This window comes from Prionailurus viverrinus, chromosome D4 (genome assembly GCF_022837055.1).
Source record: "Prionailurus viverrinus isolate Anna chromosome D4, UM_Priviv_1.0, whole genome shotgun sequence".
NCBI classification, from domain to species: Eukaryota; Metazoa; Chordata; class Mammalia; order Carnivora; family Felidae; genus Prionailurus; species Prionailurus viverrinus.
The window spans coordinates 20,804,966-20,831,031 of NC_062573.1; the positions used below are offsets into that span (position 1 = coordinate 20,804,966).

Sequence of the window (26,066 nt, forward strand, 5' to 3'; positions counted from 1 at the left end):
AAAACAATCCAGACCCACTGGAATAACTAATCCAAGTTACCACTGTGCTGAAGATACTATGCTTTGTGCCAGAGCAACACAATAGCAATAGTGGAAATAATAACATAGTAACAATAGTAGCAGCAGTAGCTGATATTTATATAGCACTTACTGTGTGCGAGGTACTATTTCAAATGCGTTACGTGTATTAGTTCATTTAACCTATTAAGTCTTAGAAATAAGCATTTAGGATTAAGAGTCCAACAGCACTGGGGTTAAATCTCGGCCCAGCCATTAATGAGCAAGTTACTTCACTTCTCTAACTGGCCGTTTCCTCATATCTACCTGGGAGTGAGAACACCTAACCCACAGGGATAATGTGAGGACTGTCTGAGATTATAAACATAAAGTACCTATCATGTGCCAGATAACCAGAAGATGCCCTAGGAGCTATACCTTTATCATTGCTGTTAATATTATTATATCTGACGACCAAAAACATCATTCTGCAGGCATGCAGAGTAAAGTTTCAAAAGGGGAACTTTTTTCTTCCTTCCTGAGTTCCTCTTTAGCCTTTTTTAAAATTGTAAGCATTCAGGGCGCCTGGGTGACTCAGGCGGTTAAGCACCTGACTTCAGCTCAGGTCATGACCTCGGGGGTTCGTGGGTTCGAACCCCGTGTCAGGTTCTGTGCTGACAGCTCAGAGCCTGAAGCCTGCTTCACATTCTGTGTCTTCCTCTCTCTCTGCCCCTCCCCTCCTCATGCTCTCTCTCTCTCAAAAATAAATAAACACTTAAAAAAATCGTAAGCATTCTATGATATTAAGTTTTCCTCAGAATGAATGATAACATGAATACAAAGTGAAATATACAGATAAAAAGACCTTTAGATTCGCTTTAAGAGTTTTTTTTCCTCTAGGAATAGTGCTGGTGAAAATACTATAGTTCCTTCAAGTAAATAGTGCTGAAAAGAATGAAAATGGCATATGGCTGGGGGAATCTTCCAAAGAAACTACTCTACACAGCCATCCCTGTTCTTTTCTCTGCCTTTTAAGGTCACAGTAACAGGATAGAAAATCTGGGACTCACACCATCTGTCCAGACAGTTCCATCACTGCTCATTTCTCTTGTTAAATAATCAGAACATTTCACACTTCCCAAACACTGCTACCATAAAGAGCAGCTAAAGCAGAATGAAAGAAGCTCTTTCTATGCAGAAATGTAGCGGTTAGAAATGAAGAGTTCTTTTGAAGTTTGTGGGTTTCAGACCATGTTAGTGAGAAGAAAGAAGTTTAGGCCCCCGAAGGAAATCTAAGAATAACAGAATTATACTACTGGCTCTAGAAATTACCTTTCTTTGAAAAAAGGTGACATTCTCATATGAGTTCTCTATGAATAGATTTGGCAGTTTAATATTGACTTAATTATATAGGTTTCTTCTAATCTGTCAATTTCTCATAAGACTAAGAAGAGAAATAGTTTTCTTTACCACCACTACAACTGCTACTCCTAGTAGTATTAATAATAGTAGTTATTAATAATAATTAATAATAGCTATTAATAATGGCAATAATAATTACTTGGCACTCGGGACATCCTTAATTCTCTTCAAACCCCCCTTTTTTGTGTATTAACGCAGCTAATCCTTAACGCCATTCTATGTAGCAATTTCTGTTATTATTCCCATTTTACACTTGAGGAAACTTACGCACAGAGAGGTTAACTAACTTGCCCAAGGTCATAAAGCTGGTAAAGTATAAAGCTGGGATTCAAAAGCAACCAGACTGGTTCCATCTCCTCAATTTCTAGGCTATACTATTTTACAGTTTTTAAAGAAGCCTCCAAATTATACATTAAATTCAGCTTCATATTTTGAATAAACAAACTATAGCTGAATGTCATAAACACCCCCATTCACCTGACCACAAGTGAGAATGTCAGTTATATGTTAACTTATTAATTTGTCTTATAATCAGAGCTTTAACCCAGAATGAATGTGTTGTTATCATAAAGCAAAATAATTTTTTATATTAAGTACAAGTTTCAAGAATATGCTCCAGGGTCAATGTCAATTTGGGGAGACTTTACAACTTTGAGAAAAAGGTTTGGATTACTCTCAAACCTCCAGAATTTAAGCTTATGTGAAGACTCCTGGCCTTCAAATAAAGATTCAGCACTCCTGAGAGGGTGTGTCAACACACCCAGGAGAAAGCAGTCTGAATACGGCATTTCTCTTCTGTGCTACAGAACATTCCCCACTCTACCCAATAGATCAAATTTATTCCAGGTTAGAAGCTCCAATCTGAGTGGTAAGTGAGGCAAATTTATGCTTCTGCTCATATAACTACCATAGTAATGACGGCAATGATAATAATCACATTAGTAATCATAATATTACTAATAAACAGTAGCAGTCATAACCACCATTTGCTGATAACTTAGTAAGTGCTAAGCATTATGCCAAGTGCCTCATATGTCAGGTGTATTAGGGAGACAGTGGGGAGTAGTGGTTAAAGAGATGGATGGACCGTGTGGTCTTGAACAAGGAACTCACATTTTCAGCGACTCACAGAATACCTACCTCCTAAGATTATTTTGATGATTAGATGTGTTAACACAGGTGCAATGTTCATAACAGTCAAACACACAGGAGTACTACCCAAACTTAAGAGACTAGGAGATTAATGTCCAGAAAAGCTAAAGGCCACACATGGGTTAGGGTGCAGCTAAGGTCTCCCAGGTTGGCCTGACTCCAAAGACCAACTCTTTGGGAGCTCGTTCCCCCTCATTTGCACTTCTCTCTCTCTCTTTCAGAATTGAGAATAGGTCGATTGGATCACAAAGGAGAGCATAGTTACTCTACTGTCATTTTTGTCTTTTCTCATCAAAGTTTTACTATGGCAGCATTAAAAAAAAAAGTTAAAAATGTCAATCTAACATACTGTACTCCATCAATTCTGAGACATTTCCCCCCACCCAAATTTTTCCATCTGTGAGTCATGTGTTTTAGAATTATAATTGGCAGTATTTTTCCTTTCTTAGTAGCGCATAAAATAATAGTGCATCTTACAATCTATATCATCTTACATTTGACAAAATATGGCAGCTGTTAAGCTCAAGGAGTATCCTTGAAGGATTAGCCCTCAGTTTATAATGAAGGCACATTCCAGAGCTTGCCCAGCATGGTGGCCTCAGCGCAGCTCAGTCCCAATTTTCTCACTTAAACTTCACCTTGACGATCTCCTTCTTACTGACTGTTAACCAATTTCCATCAAATTAACAAGCTCCTATAACTCTAAAAGCCAATCAGTGTTTTGGCTAAGGCTCTGGGCTTAGTTTTTGTGTTCCTTGTTTTGGCTTTCCCTTTCTGATGACTCAAGGACTTCTAATCATAATGACTATTTGGACTGAGGTCCCATCCCATGGACACTTCCTCCTCTTACACTGTCCTTATAAGTAGTTCATACTTTTCCAAACATAACTGGGCTTTATGGGTAAACTGAGAAAGTATTAGCTAATAGCGAAGCCTTGACATTCTCTTGTTTTTCATTTTCAGTTACTTCCTTATTTCTACCTTCTGAAGTTATCTCTAAGAGCCCCTTTTATAAGTACTTATCTGGTTCATACTTAAATTTTTTTCCCGTTTTGGCCTGAGTGCCTCCATTCCACATATGGTCAGTCTCTTCATAGAAGAAAAAAATGTCGAGTTTTACATCATCTTTTCCCTGGAAAGATAGTTCCAAGCTGTCCTCTACCTAAGGGGAAGATGAAAACCTTCATAGACTGTAACGAAGGAAATATATTTTCTTTAAAAAAAAAAAAGATTGTGTTTTATAGAGGGAGAATATTGATTGTAAGAGAACATGTTTCTTCAAGCCAAACACCTCTGAAATTGGGATTTATTGGTAACGTACCATCATTTGATTTCTTTCTTAAATGCATACAAAATAATGTTGCTTCTTACAATTAAAGACAACTCAAAGTAAATGACTTACAGTAGCCAATTACCATTCTGCACAACATCCTGTTCCTGAGCCCTTTTCTGACTAAAGAAGGAAAGGAACCAAAGAAAAATGATTCCCTTTAATAACCAAGTAAAACTATTAGGAAATAAGTCTCTCATCAGAATCAATAATGAGTACTTAAGTAAACATGACATCATAGAAATTCATATACAGCCCATAACTCATTACACTATGTACATGAAAAGAGGAAGAAATAAAAGTTAAAGATACAAAGAATTCTGGGAGCATTTCCCTAAAGAAACTTAATCTACAAATAATTATGTTCCCATTAGACTTGGTGCATCTGTCTGTTATGGCACTAATCACATAATTATTATGTGTTTTTCCCCCAATTAGACAGTGAACTCCTGAAGGTAAGTACCATAACGTATGCATCTTTGGGTCCCAGGTGCAGAGCGCAGGGCCAGGCATAAAGTGAGTGTTGAGTAAACATTCTCTGTACGCCTAGAGTTCTCCTGCTTTGACTGTGACCTCTGGAAAAATATTTTACTAAGTTTTTTAATAAACTAGAATAATTATGATGGAAAAAGTAATTTTTCAGTGACTAACCATACTTCTACTTGCTTCCCAGGACAACACCTCCCTCGGAACAAGCAAATTAAGAGTAAGATGTTTGAAGAAAAAAAAAAAAAAAAGAAGTAAGACATTTGCAAGGAATCATGGGCTTACAGCATAGAAATCAAATTGGAGAAATCAAAAGGAGATTTAATGTAAGTCATGATGACCTATTCCTAGTTGAACTCTGAGAAAATTGCTATGACCCAGAACCTATGAAGTAAATATGAAATTCAAGAACTATTTGAAATGATTCTATATTTCTAACCCTTAGCCACCAAAGGACCATTTCATGTTGGTAATAATAGAATGCCTAAGGGAACATGAAATTAAAGGATTCATGAGAAACAACATAACATCAGGTAAGGTAGGTGGGATTCTTAATTTTGTATTAATTTTATATTATCTGGTACATTAATTATATGTTATATTACAATGGCAATAAAATAATCTGCAAGAGTTCAAGATCCTTTTCTCCTTCTCAATGTCAGTAGAAAGACAGATTTTCTAGTTTTCCTTAAATAGTGTGGAAAGTCACATAACAAGCTTCTGCTGAAGTCATCCTGGCTAATACTGAATGATCAAATGATATATGCAACATTCTTAACTGGTTGTCTCTGAGCTGTTTAATATAAATTCTACTTTTGAAAAGACATATTACTTATGAAGTAAAGAAGATTTTTATTACTGACCTTCCCAAATTTGTGTTTGAGTGGAAGTCCTACATCCTGAAATGCTGAAATAATATCAGATTTATAATCTTGTATAAAAATTCCTAGGTCAACATCTTTACTATAAGGAATAATGTTGCATTGCCGATACCATCCTAAAAATAAAAAGAAGAGAAACAAGAATATTTTTTAAAAACTTAAATTAAGAAAAAATTAGTCACAACTGTATGATGTTTTTAAGAATGGATTTTATTTCATAAGATTAGACTTAGAGTGCTTTACCAAAATTATTTTAAAAAATTAAATCTGTGGTTATAGAAGCCACTTGTTGAAGAACCTTTTTCTTTCCTTCCTTCCTTCCTTCCTTCCTTTCCTTCCTTCCTTCTTTCCTTCCTTCCTTCTTTCCTTCCTTCCTTCTTTCTTTCCTTCCTTCTTTCTTTCCTTCTTTCATTCCTTCCTTCTTTCTTTCCTTCCTTCCTTCCTTCCTTCCTTCCTTCCTTCCTTCCTTCCTTCTTCATTCATTTTTACTGGCCTGAGCACTCATCATCCTCAGAAACTTTCATGATGTATTTTAACTTCTAAATAAGCTATTGGCTTTAATAATGTTACCTGGGCCATCCATTAAAAAAATTAAGTTACTTTTGAGAATTTTGATCAGAAACCCCTAATGATGAAGGCTGCCTTTAAGGTATGCTAAAAAATATAATTTAATTCTTTTGCTTAACCAGTATCCCTTCTCTGAGCTGTAATTTGTAGAACTTAACAGCTCTGAACAGCTTGTGTTTGATGGGTCATATAAAAAACAGCAGTATCAGGGGCGCCTGGGTGGCTCAGTCAGTTGAGCATCCAACTCTTGGTTTCGGCTCAAGTCATGATCTCGCAGTTTCATGGGTTTCATGGGCACTGATGGTACAGAGCCTGCTTGGGATTCTCTCTGTCTCTCCGCCCCTCCCTGACTCACACTGTCTCTGTCTCTCAAAATAAATAAATAAACTAAAAAAAAAAAAAACAGAGCAGCATCATCCTCAATTTTCAGCACACTGACAATATCAAAAATATTTCTAGGTAAAAACTGAGAGCTTTTCCCCTGAGATCAGGAACACGACAGGGATGCCCACTCTCACCGCTGTTGTTTAACATAGTGTTGGAAGTTCTAGCATCAGCAATCAGACAACAAAAGGAAATCAAAGGCATCAAAATTGGCAAAGATGAAGTCAAGTTTTCACTTTTTGCAGATGACATGATACTATACATGGAAAATCCGACAGACTCCACCAAAAGTCTGCTAGAACTGATACACAAATTCAGCAAAGTTGCAGGATACAAAATCAATGTACAGAAATCAGTTGCATTCTTATACACTAACAATGAAGCAACAGAAAGACAAATAAAGAAACTGATCCCATTCACAATTGCACCAAGAAGCATAAAATACCTAGGAATAAATCTAACCAAAGATGTAAAGGATCTGTATGCTGAAAATTATAGAAAGCTTATGAAGGTAATTGAAGAAGATATAAAGAAATGGAAAGACATTCCCTGCTCATGGATTGGAAGAATAAATATTGTCAAAATATCAATACTACCCAAAGCTATCTACACATTCAATGCAATCCCAATCAAAATTGCACCAGCATTCTTCTCGAAACTAGAACAAGCAATCCTAAAATTCATATGGAACCACCAAAGGCCCTGAATAGCCAAAGTAATTTTGAAGAAGAAGACCAAAGCAGGAGGCATCACAATCCCAGACTTTAGCCTCTACTACAAGGCTTGTCATCATCAAGACAGCCTGGTATTGGCACAAAAACAGACACATAGATCAATGGAATAGAATAGAAACCCCAGAACTAGACCCACAAACGTATGGCCAACTAATCTTTGACAAAGCAGGAAAGAACATCCAATGGAAAAGACAGTCTCTTTAACAAATGGTGCTGGGAGAACTGGACAGCAACATGCAGAAGGTTGAAACTAGACCACTTTCTCACACTATTCACAAAAATAAACTCCAAATGGATAAAGGACCTGAATGTGAGACAGGAAACCATCAAAACCCTAGAGGAGAAAGCAGGAAAAGACTTCTCTGACCTCAGCCATAGCAATCTCTTACTTGACACATCCCCAAAGGCAAGGGAATTAAAAACAAAAATGAACTACTGGGACCTTATGAAGAGAAAAGGCTTCTGCACAGCAAAGGAAACAACCAACACAACTAAAAGGCAACCAACGGAATGGGAAAAGATATTTGCAAATGACATATCGGACAAAGGGCTAGTATCCAAAATCTATAAAGAGCTCACCAAACTCCACACCCGAAAAACAAATAACCCAGTGAAGAAATGGGCAGAAAACATGAATAGACACTTCTCTAAAGAAGACATCCGGATGGCCAACAGGCACATGAAAAGATGCTCAACGTCGCTCCTCATCAGGGAAATACAAATCAAAACTACACTCAGATATCACCTCACGCCAGTCAGAGTGGCCAAAATGAACAAATCAGGAGACTATAGATGCTGGAGAGGATGTGGAGAAACGGGAACCCTCTTGCACTGTTGGTGGGAATGCAAATGGGTGCAGCCGCTCTGGAAAACAGTGTGGAGGTTCCTCAGAAAATTAAAAATAGACCTACCCTATGACCCAGCAATAGCACTGCTAGGAATTTACCCAAGGGATACAGGAGTACTGATGCATAGGGGCACTTGTACCCCAATGTTTATAGCAGCACTCTCAACAATAGCCAAATTATGGAAAGAGCCTAAATGTCCATCAACTGATGAATGGATAAAGAAATTGTGGTTCATATACACAATGGAGTACTACGTGGCAATGAGAAAGAATGAAATATGGCCCTTTGTAGCAACGTGGATAGAACTGGAGAGTGTGATGCTAAGTGAAACAAGCCATACAGAGAAAGACAGATACCATATGGTTTCACTCTTATATGGATCCTGAGAAACTTAACAGAAACCCATGGGGGAGGGGAAGGAAAAAAAAAAAAAAAGAGGTTAGAGTGGGAGAGAGCCAAAGCATAAGAGACTGTTAAAAACTGAGAACAAACTGAGGGTTGATGGGGGGTGGGAGGGAGGGGAGGGTGGGTGATGGGTATTGAGGAGGGCACCTTTTGGGATGAGCACTGGGTGTTGTACGGAAACCAATTTGACAATAAATTTCATATATTGAAAAATAAATAAAAAATAAATAAAAAACATATTTCTAGGTATATTTACTATGTATCTACTTCTTAATTAGGTGCTATAATACTGTTCTAAAAAACCAAAACCTTACTACTACTAAGCGCTCTTGGATCTCCCCTAGTATCCTTCTAATTCTTTCATCCAAATTATTCAGAAAGTAAATAAATGTCTACAACTGTCTTTACAGGCACTGCTATTGGGCAATACTATTTGGAATTCTAAACTTTAATTTCATTGTACCATAGATCTAAATATCTAGGATGGGGTCTATCTCTAGCTTGAGAAAAATCTATACTCATCTATCAAAGAAACATAAACTCTTAAAAATGCAAGGCTCCTTAAATATCATCTAATCCAACTCCCTCATTTTGCTCCTAAATGAAGAAAATCATGGGGCTAAAAATGCAAAACAAATCATGACAAGTGATTAAGAGGTATTTCTGATGACATCATCTATAACACAATCTTGCTTCAAAAAGTTAAACCTTAAAGCATATATCACATAAATGTGTGAGATGTACTCTCTTTTTCTTGGCTACTCTTAGTGCAAGCTCCTTGACAGAAAGAACCATGTGAATTTCCATAGAGCCTAACAGATAGCCTAATCATATATCCCAGTTTCTGTCTATCATACCAACATGATTACTAATGGCACTCCTTTTCACTCTCAAGAGTCTCTTGGACAATAAATTATATAGTAACACTATAAAAATGGGAGCAGAATTGGGGCGCCTGGGCAGCTCAGTTAGCTAAGTGTCCGACTTTGGCTCAGGTCATGATCTGACAGCTCATGAGTTCAAGCCCCGTGTCAGGCTCTGTGCTGACAGCTCGGAGCCTGGAGCCTACTTCAGATTCTGTATCTCCCTCTCTCTCTGACCCTCCCCCACTCATGCTCTGTCTCTCTCTCAAAAATAAACATTAAAAAAATTTTTTTTAATAATTAAAAATAGGAGCTGAATTAATTTCTGTACAAATAAAGTTATAATCAAAGAATACAGTTACAACCAACTACAGTTATAAACAAGTAAATAAAAGAATTAAAACTTAAGGTTTTAAATAATTCTAAATTGCAAAGGAGTTTGATCCAATGTATCGTGGAAAGAGACCCATAAATGTTTCTTAGGTTCTAACAGCAACTTGCCTGAGGACTCTAGAAAAGTCTACATTTCCCATCTGAGAATAAACAGAATGTGGGAAGGCAGTGATGCCCAACCAGTAATACTATCAGTGACTTGGAAAGATTTGTGGGAATACCTTATGCTATGTCCTTTAGCCCTCCTCTCATTTGTGTGGTGTAGGTAAAGAAACAGAACAGTTAAGCGTCCAACTTCAGCTCAGGTCATAATCTCACAGTTCATGAGTTCGAGCCCTGCTTCGGGCTCTGTGCTGACAGCTCAGAGCCTGGAGCCTACTTCAGATTCTGTGTCTCCCTCTCTCTCTCTATCCCTCCCCTGCTCATGTTCTTTCTCTCTCAAAAATAAATAAACATTAAAAAAAGGTTTTTTTTTTTTGGTAAAGAAACAGAATAGAGGGTTGTTTTTTTTTTTTAATTTTTTTTTTCAACGTTTATTTATTTTTGGGACAGAGAGAGACAGAGCATGAACGGGGGAGGGGCAGAGAGAGAGGGAGACACAGAATCGGAAACAGGTTCCAGGCTCTGAGCCATCAGCCCAGAGCCCGACGCGGGGCTCGAACTCACGGACCGCGAGATCGTGACCTGGCTGAAGTCGGACGCTTAACCGACTGCGCCACCCAGGCGCCCCAGAGGGTTTTTTTTTTTTAAAGGCAGAACAATCTTCAGGATAGAAATAATAAAATGCTAACCTAAGGATTACCTGGAGATCAAACATAGTCTACCCATTCTGATATAAATTTTATACATGGCTTACAGTTTTTGGTAAACACAACATGGCCTTCCTAACTCTTTTATGTTTCTGAAATTAATGTCTTTAAAGAAATCAATAAATTCCTGTTCCATGCACTACGCTTATTCTGTCTATAAATATGACAGTTCAAATATCACTGATGTTGTGTCATCTCAAGCAATCATCCCTAAAGGCAAAGAGGATGAAATGACAAAAAGACAAATGTAAAGCAACAAAGAATTTTACCTAGACAAGTTCCACTGCTCAGCCAGAACCGGACTCCCAATTTCTTTAACGTTCTGGCTGCTAGCTGCAACAATTCCTTTGCACTCTTCCGAAAGGCCATGGCTTCCACAGTGTTATCATCAAGGTACTGCTACAGATAGAACAGTCAACTATTACAGCCATTTCTAAATTGCTAGAAATATTTCAGTGACATCCAAATTAAATTTGAAAATTAACCCCATATTATACATTTTCTGTTATAAAAAATCCAGTTTCCGAGTTCCTTGTTACTTGCACATTTATTTTATAAGACCACAGGAGCAGATTCTTCGAAAGACAAGTAAAAGGGGAAGAAGTATAACCAGGATTCCCAAAGGATGAGACTTAAACCTTCATCCACTCCCTCCTCCACATCACAATTTAGCAGACTAGGCAGTTAGGAGAAAAGAAGACTAATTCTGAGAGCTAAAAGCATATCTGAACAAAATGCATTCAGTGACGTTTTCATGATTCATGGATTCAATTGGTCTTTTGAGACTGCGGAGTGTAGTAGAAAGAGCCTGGGATTTTGAATCAGATTATCTGTGTTTAGGTCTAGCCCCTCTTCTTCTCAGCTGTGATGCTGGGCATCTCACCTCAGAAGAGAACACAAGCTCTATGAGGAAAGTGACTTCATTTCATCACTTTATCTCCAGTGCCTGATGAGCAAGGGAATGAGAGAACAAACCTCTCTTATATATAGTTTCCTCACCAGTAACTTGAAGGATAATAATTATACTTCGCAGGACTGCTGTGAAGATTTGATAAGACAATGGATGACAGAAAAATGTCTCATAAACTATGAAGTTCTATACAAATATCATCATGATCATTTACTTGGCCATGCTTTTCTAAGTTTCTTCATTTTTAGACTATTCTAGACTGAGGAAAACACTATAAATTCTTCAGTGATGCTTCACTATCTATGGGTCAAAATGGAAACTTCTTGGCATAGCAGAAAAGGACATTTGTGTTCTGGTTCCTGTCTACTGGTCCAGCCTCATCTCTACCCTCCTCACACTTCATAATACAGCAGTAACTTCTAACTCCCCCAATATACCACAACTTTTTGAGCCACCGTGTCTTTACACAAACTATTTCTTTTATCTGAAATGCTCCAGACCAACAAAATCTTTTAGGTCTGTGTTCCACCCTTTGAGAAACATTCCCTAATTTTCCCAGGAAGATGTATGTATTTATTCTACCAGTACTGCCCTTTTGTTCAACATTTGAGGGGAAAAAATGTATTTGTCCTAGATACAAAGACAAATGAATCTGTTCAATGAGTTATAATAGTTACCATGTGTAAATACTTTGACTATAATTCTTATCATATTTAATTCACATTTTTTATTTTATTTATGTTTCCTCCGCTAGGCTATAAAGATGGTTCCTGGAGGGCACATACTAAATCTCCCCACCACTGTAGATACAAATTTAGAATAGTGCCTGGCACATAATATGTGAACATCATATAGTGGAAAATGGGTAAATGAATAAATGAATACGACCCTCCTACACTAACCCTGCCTATATAATATCCTGTAATATCCTGTCATTCTTTCATAATATAACAGGAGAAAATATGGTTCCTGGAGGGACTCTTGGGATTTTTTTTTAAACTTTATTTATTTATTTTGAGAGACAGCGAGCGAGAGTGGGGAGAGGTGGAGGAGAAGGAGAGAGAGAGAGAGAGAGGGAAAGACGAAGGGAGGGAGAGAGAGAGAGACAGAGAGAGGATCTTAAGCAGGCTTCACGCTCTGTAGGGAGCCTGACACAGGGCTTGACCTCACCATCGTGAGATCATGACCCGAGCCGGTATCAAGAGTTGGCTGCTAAACCAACTGAGCCACCCAGGCGCCCTGGGACTCTAGGGATCTTAAGAAAAAAGTGTCCCGAAGAGAGTGGGCTCCCAGAAGATAAATTGCCTTCTCCAGAACATACAAATTATACAGGATCCCTTCAAGATGAAAATATCTTCAGAGTCATAGCTTCCTTAGAACATATAACTGGAGGAGTACCTGGGTAGCTCAGTTTTGGGCGTCCAACTTCGGCTCAGGTCATGATCTCATGGCTCATGAGTTCGAGCCCTGTGTTGGACTCTGTGCTGACAGCTCAGAGCCTGGAACCTGCTTCTGTGTCTCCTTCTCTCTCTGCCCCTCCCCTGCTCACACATGTTCTCTCTCTCTCAAAAAGAAATAAACATTTAAAAATTTTTTTAAAAATGACTGGAATGAGGGGCACATGTTCTTAACCCTTGGTGTGGTGGGAAAGACTGGAGACCCAGGTTTTAGTGAATGCTCAGCCAGTAATGACTGAAAACTGACACAAAGTAATGACACAAAACTGAAACCTCATTTTTTTTTTCATCTGTTAAAGGCAAATACTTGCCTTATTTCACAGAGTGACTGTAAGGGTCAAACTAAATAACAGACATGAAAACTCTGTGATTGATAAAAAAGGTTACCCTGATAGTTATGTCCTACTGAGGCTGCCTCCTGCATGGACATACTCCCACCTCTGACGTACCTTTCCTAACATGACATTCCCAGAAACTCCATTTCTTAGAATTGACTCTCATATGTATTAAAGTGTATACACTTATCAACCTTTTGCATCTGTTATGGATTTTAAAAGTTAGAGTATGCATAATCTTTTCCACTTAAAAAAATATCTTATATCAATCTTGGGCTTACCACGCCTCTGGAAAAAGACAAAATCCCAATTTAAATATCATGTCCATTTGATCTTTGCCATTCAGGCAACCTTTCCACAAACCTTCCCCCCAAGTATAGACTGAAAGTAACAGGACAGAAGCTATCCACTCGTTTTATAGATGAGGAAATTAAGGCTCAGAAATTTGCCCAAAGTCTCATAAAAAAAATTAGTAGTTGGAGGAGGATAATACAGTTTTCTAGATATTTCTAGGCCAGGTGTCCAGATATTTCCATGTTTCCCTCTGGTTTTTCACTGGAATTCAACAGACTAGACTGGAACTCATTAATTACTTTTGATGGTTACTGCTGAAACAAATCAAGTTGAGGAAAATGTAAATTATCCTATTTCTAAACTTCTTGGTAGATTTGAGAAAATAATTAAAAGTAAGTAAGTCAAGAGAACACTTCCCATTCTCTTCCCCCTCCCATCCTGAACTATTCACTATTAGAACCATTAGGTAAGGCAGAGCAAGAAAATGCATATGAGTGGCCGGTGTCAGAGCCTGAGCAAGTGATAAGAGAACCACATGGAGGGAGGTGTCCAGTGCTGGGAGTCAGAGCCTGAGCAGTTTGAGAAGTATGTCTGTAGATGGGGGCAGCCCAGTAGGAGATTATTAACACTCAAGCAGGGTGAGGACAGCATCCATGTGGGAGACAGGACAGAAGCAATGACAGGAGACTAAACAAGTAAGTAAATATATTAAGAATAACAGGAGTTATGTTTCTTACTATTTGAGAAGGGAGTCACAAATAAAAGAAAATAAACCCTATGATGTTTAACTGAAACATAAAGTAGTTGGCTGGTGGTATCAGTGTGAATTCATGGATCTTGATAGATGGATATAGAAATAAATAGAAATAAATACACACACACACACACACACACACACACACACACACACACAATCACTCAGAGGGTCTGTGTGCAACAAAACCCAAGTAGCAATGAGCACACCTGGCATCCAAACCTTCACTTATTTATTTATTTAATTATTTATTTATTTAGAGAGGAAGAACGTGAGCAGGGGAGGGGCAGAGAGAGGGAGAGATAGAATCCCAAGCAGGCTCTGCACTGTCAGTGCAGAGCCCTACGTGGGGTTTGATCACATGAATGCTGAGATCATGGCCTGGGCTGAGATTAAGAGATGGACACTTAATCAACTGAGCCACCCAGGTACCCCCAAACCTTCACTTCTAAAAGGAACCAGGACTTAAAGAAATGGCTGATTCCATGTGTGTGACAGGGAAATTACAAGATGAACCTAGAGCACCTGTGGCAAAGAGCAAACAAGTGCTCAAAAACTGATGAAGACATGTCAAAATGACAGAAGTCATCATGAAGGGGTTCCCACTGGCCAAATATGAATCAATTTGAAGATAATGAAAATAATGAATGTAGTGAATACAATGCAGTAAATAAAATAGGAAACCATGAGTTCATACTGATATAGACAAATAAATTAAAAGATTGATGATGAGGGGCACCTGGGTGGTTAAGTCAGTTGAGCGTTTGACTCTTGATTTTGGCTCAGGTCATGATCCCAGTGTCATACGATCAGGGCCCTGCCTTGGTCTCCACGCTAAGCATGGAGCCCGCTTAAGATTCTGTCTCTCTACCTCTTTCCCTCTTCCCCACTTGCACGCTCTCTCTCTAAAATAAAATTGAAAAAAAAGATTGATGATGACACTGACAATATTTTCATAGTTTTAAAGTACCTTCATGCCAAATTTCTATTAATGACAAAGGGAAAAACAGAAACTTCACAGGGTTGAAGCTAGCAGACAGCACTTTAATCAAGTGATCAATGTAACATAGCAGTAATGGGACAAATCACAACCACACAGCACCTGATAGGATGTAATGAGAAGAGCACAGAATCACTTGTGGTGTTCCTACTACAGGTGTATAACCTGAATCTAACATGAGGAGAAACAGACAAACCTCTAGATGAGGGACAATTTACAAAACATCTGCCTGTAATCTTCAAAAGCATCAATCATAAAACTTTAAAAAGGACTATCAAACCATTTCAGACTGAAGGAGACTGAAGAGATGAAAAAATTAAATACAACATGTGATTCTGAATCCTTTTATTATAATTTATTCTGAACTGAATTCTTTTATCACAAAAGCTATTTCTGGGGCAATTAGCAAAACTTGAATGGGGATTAAAATGGTGATCTAACATCCTTATTTCTGTATTAAGACAATGTAGGACAATGTTTTTGTTTGGGGAAAATACTAAATTATTCGGGGTTGTGGGGTATATGGTCGACAACTTACTCCCAAATGGTTCAGGAAAAATATTTATTTGTATTTATTTACCACTTTTCTGAAAGTTTAAGTATGTTTCCAGAAAAAAAAAAATTAAAAATAGAAAGTTAGAAGGTTGTTTTATGAGTTCTGTGAGATTAGTTCACTGCTTACTTTACACCAGGCATTGTATTTAAGATTGTTTGGCGCCATCAAGTGTTCAAAGTTATATATGTCCACTTTAATTTGAAAACGGGACCTTGGTTCTAATAGTAAGAAATAATGAAGAATGAAACATTTAAGAGAATAAGAATAAAAGAGTTATCAACTTAATTAGGCACCCTAAATCAGCAATACCAATACAATAACAAAAGAGAAAAGCAGATTCGAAATCACAAGTATATCTTGTTGCAAGTGAAGGGTAATGTAATTAAGAATGAATACAAAGTTCCACCTGATTTTACTATAAATATAAACCTCCGACGGGATGGTAGTCTTGCTATGTGATGATGCTTTAAACACCAAAACTACGAGGCTATATATGATAAGCTGATAAGCCTTCTGAGCATCTGCCATCCATATTCTTTACTCAAAAGCTGATTGAGGGCTTGTGCTGAAAATTTCAAAAGCAAGAATGAAAACACGCAATTAAAAAACCTGATGCCATCCTAATGATGTACCAATATTTTGAAGCATTTTACATTTTACATTGCCTTCTCACAAAGATCGACAAAATCAGCCTGGGCAAATGCTTGCTAGGGAATGGACAAGTCCTAATAAGTGTCCTTAGAAAATTCATTTGATTCAGATGAGCACCTTATTCTCCAAACATTTTTCCAAATTATAGGATCTTTTCTTTGTGCCAGATGCTGCTCTAGATACTGGGGCTACAGAAGTGAACAACAAGCCTGCCATCAATAAGTTCACATAATCTAGTAGGGGGACAAGACATACACTCGCAATTCACTGTGGGAAGTGCTCTGACAGAGGTGGCAACCAGAGCAAACTCCCTTAAGGCAAGAAGAGCGAGTGGTCAAGCTCAGGCAGCAGACTGCATCTCCTCTGCTTCCTGTTACTTCCTTCGTGGTAGGGGTATGATGCTCAGCACTTGTCGACTACAGTAGATTCGTCCACATAGTTTTCCAGCTTGTCATCCATGAGGCTGACTGGGTATGTTTCACAGCACACAATTACAGATCTAAGGAGACTGGGCTGGGAAGACCCACCAGGAAGGCTGTCAGGCCTTGGTCCCAGGGACCAGCACCGCCTACCAGAAAAATCTTGCATTTGCAGATGCGGGGCACTTAGCCAGCGGTTATACAGCTGGTACTTCGTCTCCTCATTCTACTCCTGTCCATGTGTCTACACCTTTCTTAGAAGGGAACCCCAGAAAATAAAGGGCAAGTGGAAGGATCGGGGTACCAAAACCCCACCATAAATTCTGACTGGTTTCACTGTATTTCTGTTTTAAGTCATCTCTCAGAGCTGAAACTTCATGCCTCTCAAAATCATCTTTACATCCCCAGGGTCAGCAGAGTTCCTGGGAAAACGGCTTTCAATAAGTGTTTATTGAATTGAAAGCGAGAGCAGCAGAATAAAGTAAAGTTCAAAAAGCACTGGTCTCTGCATAGCATTTACCTTCAAAACCCTCATAAACACAGAACATTCATATGCATTGCCAGCCCTCTGAGAAAAACTGCATTTTCCGTGAAACCTTTCCCAAATCTACATGGTCCATCTTCTACAGTGGCTTCGTCCTACGGGGGGGGGGCTTTAAGAATGCGCCACCTTTGATAGTGTTTATGGGGTATCCTAACTGAAAGCAGAGGCCAGTGCTAAACCTACCAGAGCCTACCCCAATAAAACAAGGTCTCCATAAACATCACACCATTCAACTAGGAGAGAAATCGTTTCTTAAGGTTAATGTTTACTCTCCTTTAAAAAAAAAAATTCAAATAAAGCAATCTAGAAGAAAAACAATGAATCAAAAAAGATGTTTTCTTACCTATTTTCTATAGGTCCCTTCATTTCCTACCCCTCCCTGGAAACATTAAAAATAAACACACCTCTTTTAATTTAAAAAGTACAATATTTGATTACTTCTAACCTGAAAAAATGCTCGAGCTTCCTTATACCTACACTCAATAAACCGAGAGTGTGGTATTTCTTCTAGAAAGTGCACTGGATCTTTCGGGATGAGAACTTCGAGTCCATCAACAGTAATTTGTTGTAACTCTGGCCTGAAAACAAAAGTGAGGATTTCTCATTAGGACTTAACCCAGAAAGCTGGCAGCCTCTTCAAAACACACGACATAAGCAAAAAAGCTAAACGTCAAGCATATTTTCCTCAGTTACCACTTTTTAAGATCTACTCTCTCAGCACCTGTCAAATATACAATGCAGCACTGTTAGCTATAGTCACCACAATGTCCATTACATCCCCAGAACTTACTTATCTTCTAACTGGAAGTTTGTACCTTTTGACAATTTTTACTATGTAAGCATATATCCATGAACATACTTTCTCCTGTGTTTGCACATTTTATGAATACAATCAAGAGTTGCATTATTTTACGCATTGCTTCTGTCACTCAACATTGTGGGATTCATCTATGTTGCTACACAGAGCACTAATCCATTCATGTCCCTGCTCTACAATACTTCACGGTATGAACACACAAAGTCTGGGGGCATTAAAAACAATGTTTCTAGTATTTCGTATGCGTATTTCCTAGCACGCATGTGCATGAGTTTCTTGCTGTTGGGTATTTACATTTCAAAACTGATTTGTGTGAATTACATGTTAGATTTAATTACAAAATGTAGGAAAAGAGTAAGAATTCATGACTGGACAATACAGGTTTCAGAACTCCCCTTTACATCCTGAATTTACCTGTCAAAAGCTCCAGGATAACGGCCAAACTGTAACTTTCGAAAAGGAACAAATTTCCGGTCCACGCGTCCTTTGAGTCGTAAATGGCCGTGCCAGAGGTAGTTGCCACTCCTCTCATGAAAGACCACCAAGTGGATGGCATGATTAGCCAATCTGCAGATGTAGTGCAGGGGAATTTCGGTTCCAGAAAGTGAGTCTATTCCATCCAGCCGGGGGTCTTTGCTCTCAACCTTTAGGCACTGAAAGCCCATATTTTCAGCCGTCCGAAACCAGCCCTCCTAAAACCAAAGAAACATCAAGCTTAAATATTTAAAACCAAACACTGGTAGCAAAACTAAATGGATTCTTACATTGAGTCAAGCCATACACATATTTTGCTAATCTCCTCTTTGCCCAAAGATTTCAAACTAAGGGTGGCAAGCGGGGAAGGTGGTGGTGGGAGCATAAGGAGAATATCAAAAAGGGAAACTACGTAGCTCAGCACACATGTTCAAAGACACCCTTTATGAACATGCATATCAGTTTCTTCCTTGGAGAGAATGCTCATTTTAGTGTTCTGTGGTTAGCATCTATAAGGCAAATGTTAATGTAAGGATAGCACTTAAAATAAAACTTGTAATTTTCAATTTAACTTCTATTAATTTCTACCTTCAAATGTGCTTCAAAAGGGTGGTACTTTCTTCTCATACTTTGTATCCCAACGCCTTAAACTGCTACTATAATAGAAGTCCATCACGATGCAAACCATCAGAAAACAGACGAAGGCATTTTCCAATATCATTAGTTATAGTATAAATCTCATGTAGTAAAATTAATCTATATGGTAGATTTTTAGTCCTAAAATCAACAACCAGTGCTATGGATGATTAAGCAGCATAAATTATTGAGAACACCTGAGATTTTAATAGTAGGCTTTGTAATTTCCAAGGAACTTTAATAAACATTATTGCATTTACATGACATCTATCATGTAAAATAAGTAGCATAGATATGATAGATTAAAAAACAGACTCATAGAAGCCTTAAAAAAAAAAAACAGTAACAGGCAGAGCCACTGCCAGTACTTAGGTCTTATGCAACCAAATCCAAGGTTCTTTCCATTCTTAATACTACCTCTCTAGTCTCTATTTATATAATGTGTATGAAGCTCATTCGCATTCATTATCTCATCTGATGCCCCCAGAATCTACTTGAGGTCATCAAGGAAGATATTATTATACCTAGTCTACAGTTAAGGAAAACAAACTTCTAGGTGGTAATATCAGATTTCAACATTATTAAATTAAGGAGCTGTGTCTATAAGTTTGTCTTAAAAGCCACAGCATTCAGAAACATTCTTCAAGAGTACTTTATTCACATCACTTACTACTGTTGAACGTTATCTGGATTAGCTGTATCCTCACCCATGCTCTTATAGCAGACATAGACCCCTATCGTAGTATTGATTATACTGCTTTTTAATTGTTTAAACTCCATCAATAAACTGCAAGTTCCTCAACCATAGGAATCAACAGAGTGACTAGTGCCCAGCAGGTGCTCAATAGATATTTGTTGTTACTAGTGTTTATACTCTTATATGAAAGGAAGTGTTAATTCGGTAGAGAATGCTAACAGCAATGACAACTGTCCTCTCCTTTATGGATAAAGAACTAAACTGTGCCCTAGTCAAAGGAATTTGACTAGGAAATATCCTATAGGAAATATAGGATATAGGAATCCTATATTTAGCAATATAAATAAATATAAATCCTATATTTAGGAATATAAATATAGGAAATATCCTATAGCCAGTTCCAGGCCTGGCTTTACAATCTTCATAAAATCTTTCATGCGTTCCCTCTTACGTCTGCATCTAGGGAAGCAAAGAACTCCAAGGTGGAAAAACCGTTTACACAAATGAAACAGCCTATATCCCTAAATCTCTAGAGAAAAGTCATCCAGAAATATCTCTGACCAAGAATATCCACACTGTACTTAGGTAAAGACAATTACTCCTTTCTTGTACTAAATCAATGAGATTTTAGGGATGTTTTTTAATAGCATCTAATGCAACTTACCCTCGTTAATGCAATTTCACCTTAATTCTCCCTATATTAGATTGATCAACTATGGCACTCCTCTTTTTCCTTTTCTCATTTGGTCTGCTAAGAGGTGGAAAGTACTGGCTGAGAGTGAGAGTAGCCAATTCAGAGACGGAATCCACGGTGCAGGATGAAAGAAATGCATGATAAGTTGGTAAATCCAGGAAAAATTTAAAAGGCCAGCCAGACCTTGAAGGGGAATCAGACCCTGGGTTGTGGGAAGAAAGACTGACAGACAAAATAGGAGGAACTCTGAAACGGCTTATCTTATAATCGTGAGAGAAAAGTCAGAACAAAGTAGTTGCTCTGATCAAACAGAGCAAAGGCCTAGGTCAAGGCTGTACTGCACAAATCTACTTCCAGTTGCCTTTGGCAGTCGTTTGTTCACTTTATTGTCATGGTAATAATAAGGAATAATTACATGCAACTTATGTCTACAATAATTAGATCTAGTGTTCTAGATCTAACCTTTGGGAGAAGGTTTAGGGAGGACAGGGAGAAGGTTGAGGGAGGTTTAGGGTTTGGGAAGGCTCTATGTGATGTCATATGTATAAAAGGACAAACGTGAACCTGTGTGCTTATTCTGAGTACTGCTGACCTTCTGCTTCTTCCACTGACTGTGGTCATATTAGTGTTGCCAATTGTAGCTTATTTCCTTTCTTCTAAAGTACTGGTCCTCAAAGCCAGTGTTACTGTATCTAAGAGTCATTTAAAAAAATTGTGGGCATATTTTTGACTACCATAATGATTGAGGAAGACACAACTGGCATTTAGAGGCATAGGCCAAGAATACTAGACACCCTAAAATCCAAAATATGAAAATCTGCCTTGTGTCCTGAGTAATTTCAAATGTTCTATCAGAGAGTCCCGTAGTGAAAACCTTATTCGTAATCATCTGAGACCTCTACTTCCCAGGAATACAATAGCCATGTTAAAGGGGAGAAAATTTTACTTTTTTGTTGTTGGAAACTTGCTCACTATTTTAAAAAACCACATTACTAACAATATCATTCATAATATGACTGTATATTTGAAGCTACTCGCATTCAATGATCTAACCAAAAAGTGCAACCATCTGAATTACTTCATTATGTTTTCCAGTGTAGTCATGACTGAGCAGTTATATGCTGAAATACACATTTTCCTTTTATTTCTAATTTATATTATAGTTAAGACATCATATTGATTTAGGGGATTATGTATATAGGCAGGGTATAATTTCTATAAACCTCATTTGGGGAAAATAAAGGAACACTATAAAATACTCTTTGTAGAAAAGGTTTATAAGCTTTGTAGTCTTTTTCTATGTCGATTCCTAGTCCAGTAGGAATGGCTAACAAATACTGACGTTTAGGAATCAGTCAGTGAGAAGGTTGGCATAGCCTTACCAACCTTATGCTGAAAGTCACCAGTTTATGAAACACAGCCACAACAAAAAGCTTCCAACTGGTTTTCAGTTGGAACTGAACAAAGAGCAATTAACCTTGCAGAAAGCCTGTGTCACGAAAACCAAATAAAACAAATAACCATAACAAAAAATAAACACCCACAAGGGATTTAGAAAAACAAAATGTAGCAGGGGGCAAAAAAACTAAATAGAAAACAAAAAACATGACAATCTACAGAGCGAAAAAGACAAAACTGCACCCAAGAAACAAGAACGCTATTATAAGAAACAAGAATACACAAAACTTTTTTAAAAATATAAAAATTTTGAGCAAGAATATGATAAAAATCAATGGCATTGTTAAAGATTTTGTTTAAAAGTAGAACAGTTAGAAAAAGATGAAAAATCATACAGCAAAGATAAGAAAATGAGAGAGTCAATTCTAGAGGTCCAACAGCCAAGAAATAAAAAATTCTTTCAGAAAGAAAGAACACTTTTATTCAATACTCTCCTGGAGAGGTTCCTATCTAAATCAATAACTACCTAAATCAATAATACAAGAAAAAGAAATTAGGTGTAAGGGTTACAAAGGAAGAGACTAAATTGCCTTTTTATGCAGAAAATACAACCAATCGCATTCAAAGAGAGAAAAGGAAAGAGAAGGTGGGAAAGGGGGTGAGAAAGGGAGAATGGGAGGAAGAGACTTTGGACTTTATCTGTAGAGTGCAGAGTTCAGAACAGTAGCTGGGAAACAGGATGCAGCATTTCCATCTACCTATAGTAATGAATTGGAAAAGGAAGAGGAAAAATATCCACATTACCCACATGCCGTCCCCACCCCACACAAAACATGAGATAGCAAGGAGTAAATCTTATCAGAAATGTGCAAAATCCGGGGCGCCTGGATGGCTCAGTCAGTTAAGCATCTGACTTCGACTTAGGTCATGATCTCCCAGTTCGTGAGTTTGAGCCCCGGGCCAGGCTCTGTGCTGACAGCTCAGAGCCTGGAACCTGCTTCAGATTCTGTATCTCCCTCTCTCTCTGCCCCTACCCACTCAGCCTCTGTCTCTGTCTCTCTCTCAAAAACAAATAAACATTAAAAAAAAATTTTTTTAATGTGCAAAATCTGTAAGAAAAATTACGATATTCTAACAAAGCTCATCAAAGGACACTTGAATTAAAGGAGGTATATTTATGTTCATGGATAAGAAATCTTAATATTTTAACAATATCTAGAAACCTTTCATGCTTTTGCTTTCTCAGACTAGCCTGGATGATGAAAGAGACACGCGGTCCAGGGACTCCACTGCCCCATCTGCCGGCCAGCCGTCCTGAAGAAGCAGAGCTGCCGAGCTGACTGGAAGTTGAGCTTAGCTGAGACCAGAAGAGCTGCCCAGCTAAATGCTACCCAAATCACTGTCACAGAATCATGAAACGACACAAATGATTGTTGTTTAAGCCAGTAACTTTAGTGTGTGATTGGTTACACAGCAGAAGCTAACTGCTGTATAAGTCAAATTAGAAATCAAACGTGCAAGTAAAAAAGAAACATTTTCAGATATGCAAGGTTTCAGCCTCCCATTCATCCGTTCTCAGAAAGGAATTCCTAAAATGTTGTGAAGGGGTTTACGGAACAATATATGCGCAGCACATCAGTCTGCAGTAAGGCAAAATGAGCAAAAGCTCTGGAAGGGATGTCTCTAAGGGAAAAGAAATGGAACTGAGAGATTACCTGATGTGTTGGATTATAAAACATAGTTTTATGTTTCTGTTACAGAGTTTATACACAGGTTATTGATACACAGAAAACCAGCCAACAAAACAGGAGAAGAAAGTTGTATAAGGAATATGACGAGATTAAACTAGGTAGCATCCAGGTGATTATACACTCAAAAGGTCAACACTGACTACTAATTTAACTACAAAATGTGATTAATGATGATGGGAGAAGAGAGTGTGTATGTGCGTGTAAATGGAGGCAGAAGAGATGATCAGTTAAGTTCTTGTTATTCATAACGTAAGTAGGAAATATTTTAAAAAGCAGAAGCAGAAAATTTCATCTGTAAATGAGAAGATAAAGCAGGTAGAAAGAGGTGAAAGTGGTCGACTCTACAAGGGGAAGTAAGGGGTGAAGAGAGAAGAGCACACTGCTCTTCTTCCTTATGAGTTCTGCATCACCATCTGACTTTTAACACAGTAGTCTAATTAAAAATAAATATTAAATTGAAAATACCACATCCTAACTTTTCCATAAGTTTAAGTATTTTCAAACTATAAAACTGGGAAGAAAGAAAAAAAAAACCATGCCAGCAAAAATCAGGTACTTATGTGGACACTTCATCTGTCTCATCACTGGCATCATTGCCTGGAAAGAACCACAGGTCAGAAAAAAGTCGGAGCTCAGTCTCGGCGGCCCTGTGGGAAAGCCCAGGGCAATCAAGAGACCGTGCAGCTTACACTGCTTTCCCACCATCGTCCTGGGACATAAGCCTACCTATCCGGGTTGAAGGCGAGTAAACAGATCCCACGGCAGAGTTAGTGCACACTTACCATGGGTGGCTGACTAGCTAGTTAAGTTCATTTAATCTGGTGCTAATTTTCTTACTCTTACTTGGATAATTCCTCAGAATGAAAAATAGTGAACTTGGGTGGTTAGAGGTATTGCAGATAAAGAAGGAAGCAGATTTTTGGCATGTTTGGTTGACTTTTGCCTTGTAACCACTAAGCAGGATGAAAACAGACGCTTGAATTTTTTGGATACGCTTAAGAAGCACACTCCATTTGAGTATCAAACCATACTGCACACTTACAAAGAGGAAAGGACAGTGCTGAAGACTAGTGATATCGCCTTCATGTATACCTTATTTAGCAGATACTGAAAGTTCTTCACCAAATCCCTTTCTACTTGCCTGCCTACACTGATGGAAGTGCTAAATAGCTCTTTTTAGCCTCCTTCACAACAAGAAGACATATGAGTCTAGTTCTGAACAATGAGCTGGAAGCTGTTTACCAGATGCTTCTGAGAAAATTTTTGCTTCAAAGGACACATTGCATCATCATCCTTTCCTCTCATCTTACTGCCTTGAACATGGATATGATGCCTCAGAACCAGGACAGCTGTCTTGCAATGATGAGAAAAATGAAGAAAGAACTTCAATAATGCCAGCCCTGACATGATGGGCAGCTGAACTAATGTCAACAGCACCAATCTTTCAAAGTCTTGTTACACAAGAAAAATAAGCCCCCTATTTGCTTAGGACATTATTGTCTCCTGTTACTTATAGCTGAAAATACTCCCAATACAATTTATGAAAAGTTTTAAAGATTTTTTTGAAATGTTTTACATTTTAACTGGTTTAATCCCATACTATTTTGTAAAAGACACAGTCTGTTATCTGAAAGCAAATCATCTTACCTCATTCTTCCATAGGTGATACCGCAGTGCAAATGCAGTAAAGTCTCTTGGAACACAGAAAAACTTGCATTCTGAAGTGGAGCCATGAGAAATATTTTTGACTTGTTCAAAGTCTTTATTAATCAATTCCAGAATCAAAGGATCGATAAGGAACACTGGTACATTTTGGCTGGATGTTAGCATAACAAATTTTTTAACTGCACGCTGTTTGAGAAGAAAAGAATCCCCTTTATTCTTCTCAACCAATACAACAATTTACCTTATTAAATTTTTATTCATTAATTTTATAAGAATATATAGAAGGTTTACTCAATAGATACCATGCTTATTACTGTATTCAACAAATAAGCAAATAAATAATACATGGTCCCTGCTCTTAAGGTATACACAATTGACTGAGGAACATGAACAAATATGTATAATGCAAGGTAAAATACTCTCTAATAAAAATACATGCAACAGCTACTAAGTAACTGTACATCAAAAGAATAACAAAATCTTCATTAGAGGAAGTCTATCTGAGATGGAAACTTTGGGCTTACAAATTATTCCCTTGGTATTAGCTACAACTTCTTGAGCCAAAGTGGAAGAGGAAATACCAGATCCGTCAGATTTTAAAAATCAGTCATGTCAACCTTCTCAAATTCAAAATCAATCGTATGTACCATTTTTCTTCATATTTGTTACTGTTTAATAATGCTTATAAGCAAAAGATTCAAACTAAAATATCTTGCCTGCTTGACTATTCCCATATATAGTTT

General features: G+C 37.8%; 1 protein-coding gene and 1 long non-coding RNA gene across 5 annotated transcripts in view; one reads left to right on the forward strand and one right to left on the reverse strand.

Annotated features, from left to right (window-relative positions):
* Positions 1-23,311, forward strand: part of LOC125150722 (uncharacterized) — a 41,242-nt gene extending 17,931 nt beyond the window's left edge. Inside the window, exons 3-5 of one of the 2 annotated variants that reach the window (XR_007146452.1) lie at positions 4,575-4,713; positions 4,833-4,925; positions 23,154-23,311. This is a non-coding gene — a long non-coding RNA (uncharacterized LOC125150722). The remainder of the gene's footprint in view (positions 1-4,574; positions 4,714-4,832; positions 4,926-23,153) is intronic. The other variant, XR_007146453.1, reaches the window with a different exon arrangement.
* The window catches only part of FKTN (fukutin), an 85,974-nt gene that overhangs the window by 30,602 nt on the left and 29,306 nt on the right, over positions 1-26,066 (reverse strand). For all 3 annotated transcript variants that reach the window (XR_007146451.1, XR_007146450.1, XM_047830991.1), the window contains exons 4-9: positions 25,306-25,509; positions 18,423-18,700; positions 17,637-17,769; positions 10,541-10,670; positions 5,251-5,384; positions 3,606-3,733 (exon numbers count right to left, since the gene is read on the reverse strand). Coding sequence is in view for 1 of the 3 variants with exons in the window: in XM_047830991.1 (XP_047686947.1) it covers positions 3,606-3,733; positions 5,251-5,384; positions 10,541-10,670; positions 17,637-17,769; positions 18,423-18,700; positions 25,306-25,509 (1,007 nt within the window). In the remaining 2 variants the exon portion in view is untranslated. The remainder of the gene's footprint in view (positions 1-3,605; positions 3,734-5,250; positions 5,385-10,540; positions 10,671-17,636; positions 17,770-18,422; positions 18,701-25,305; positions 25,510-26,066) is intronic.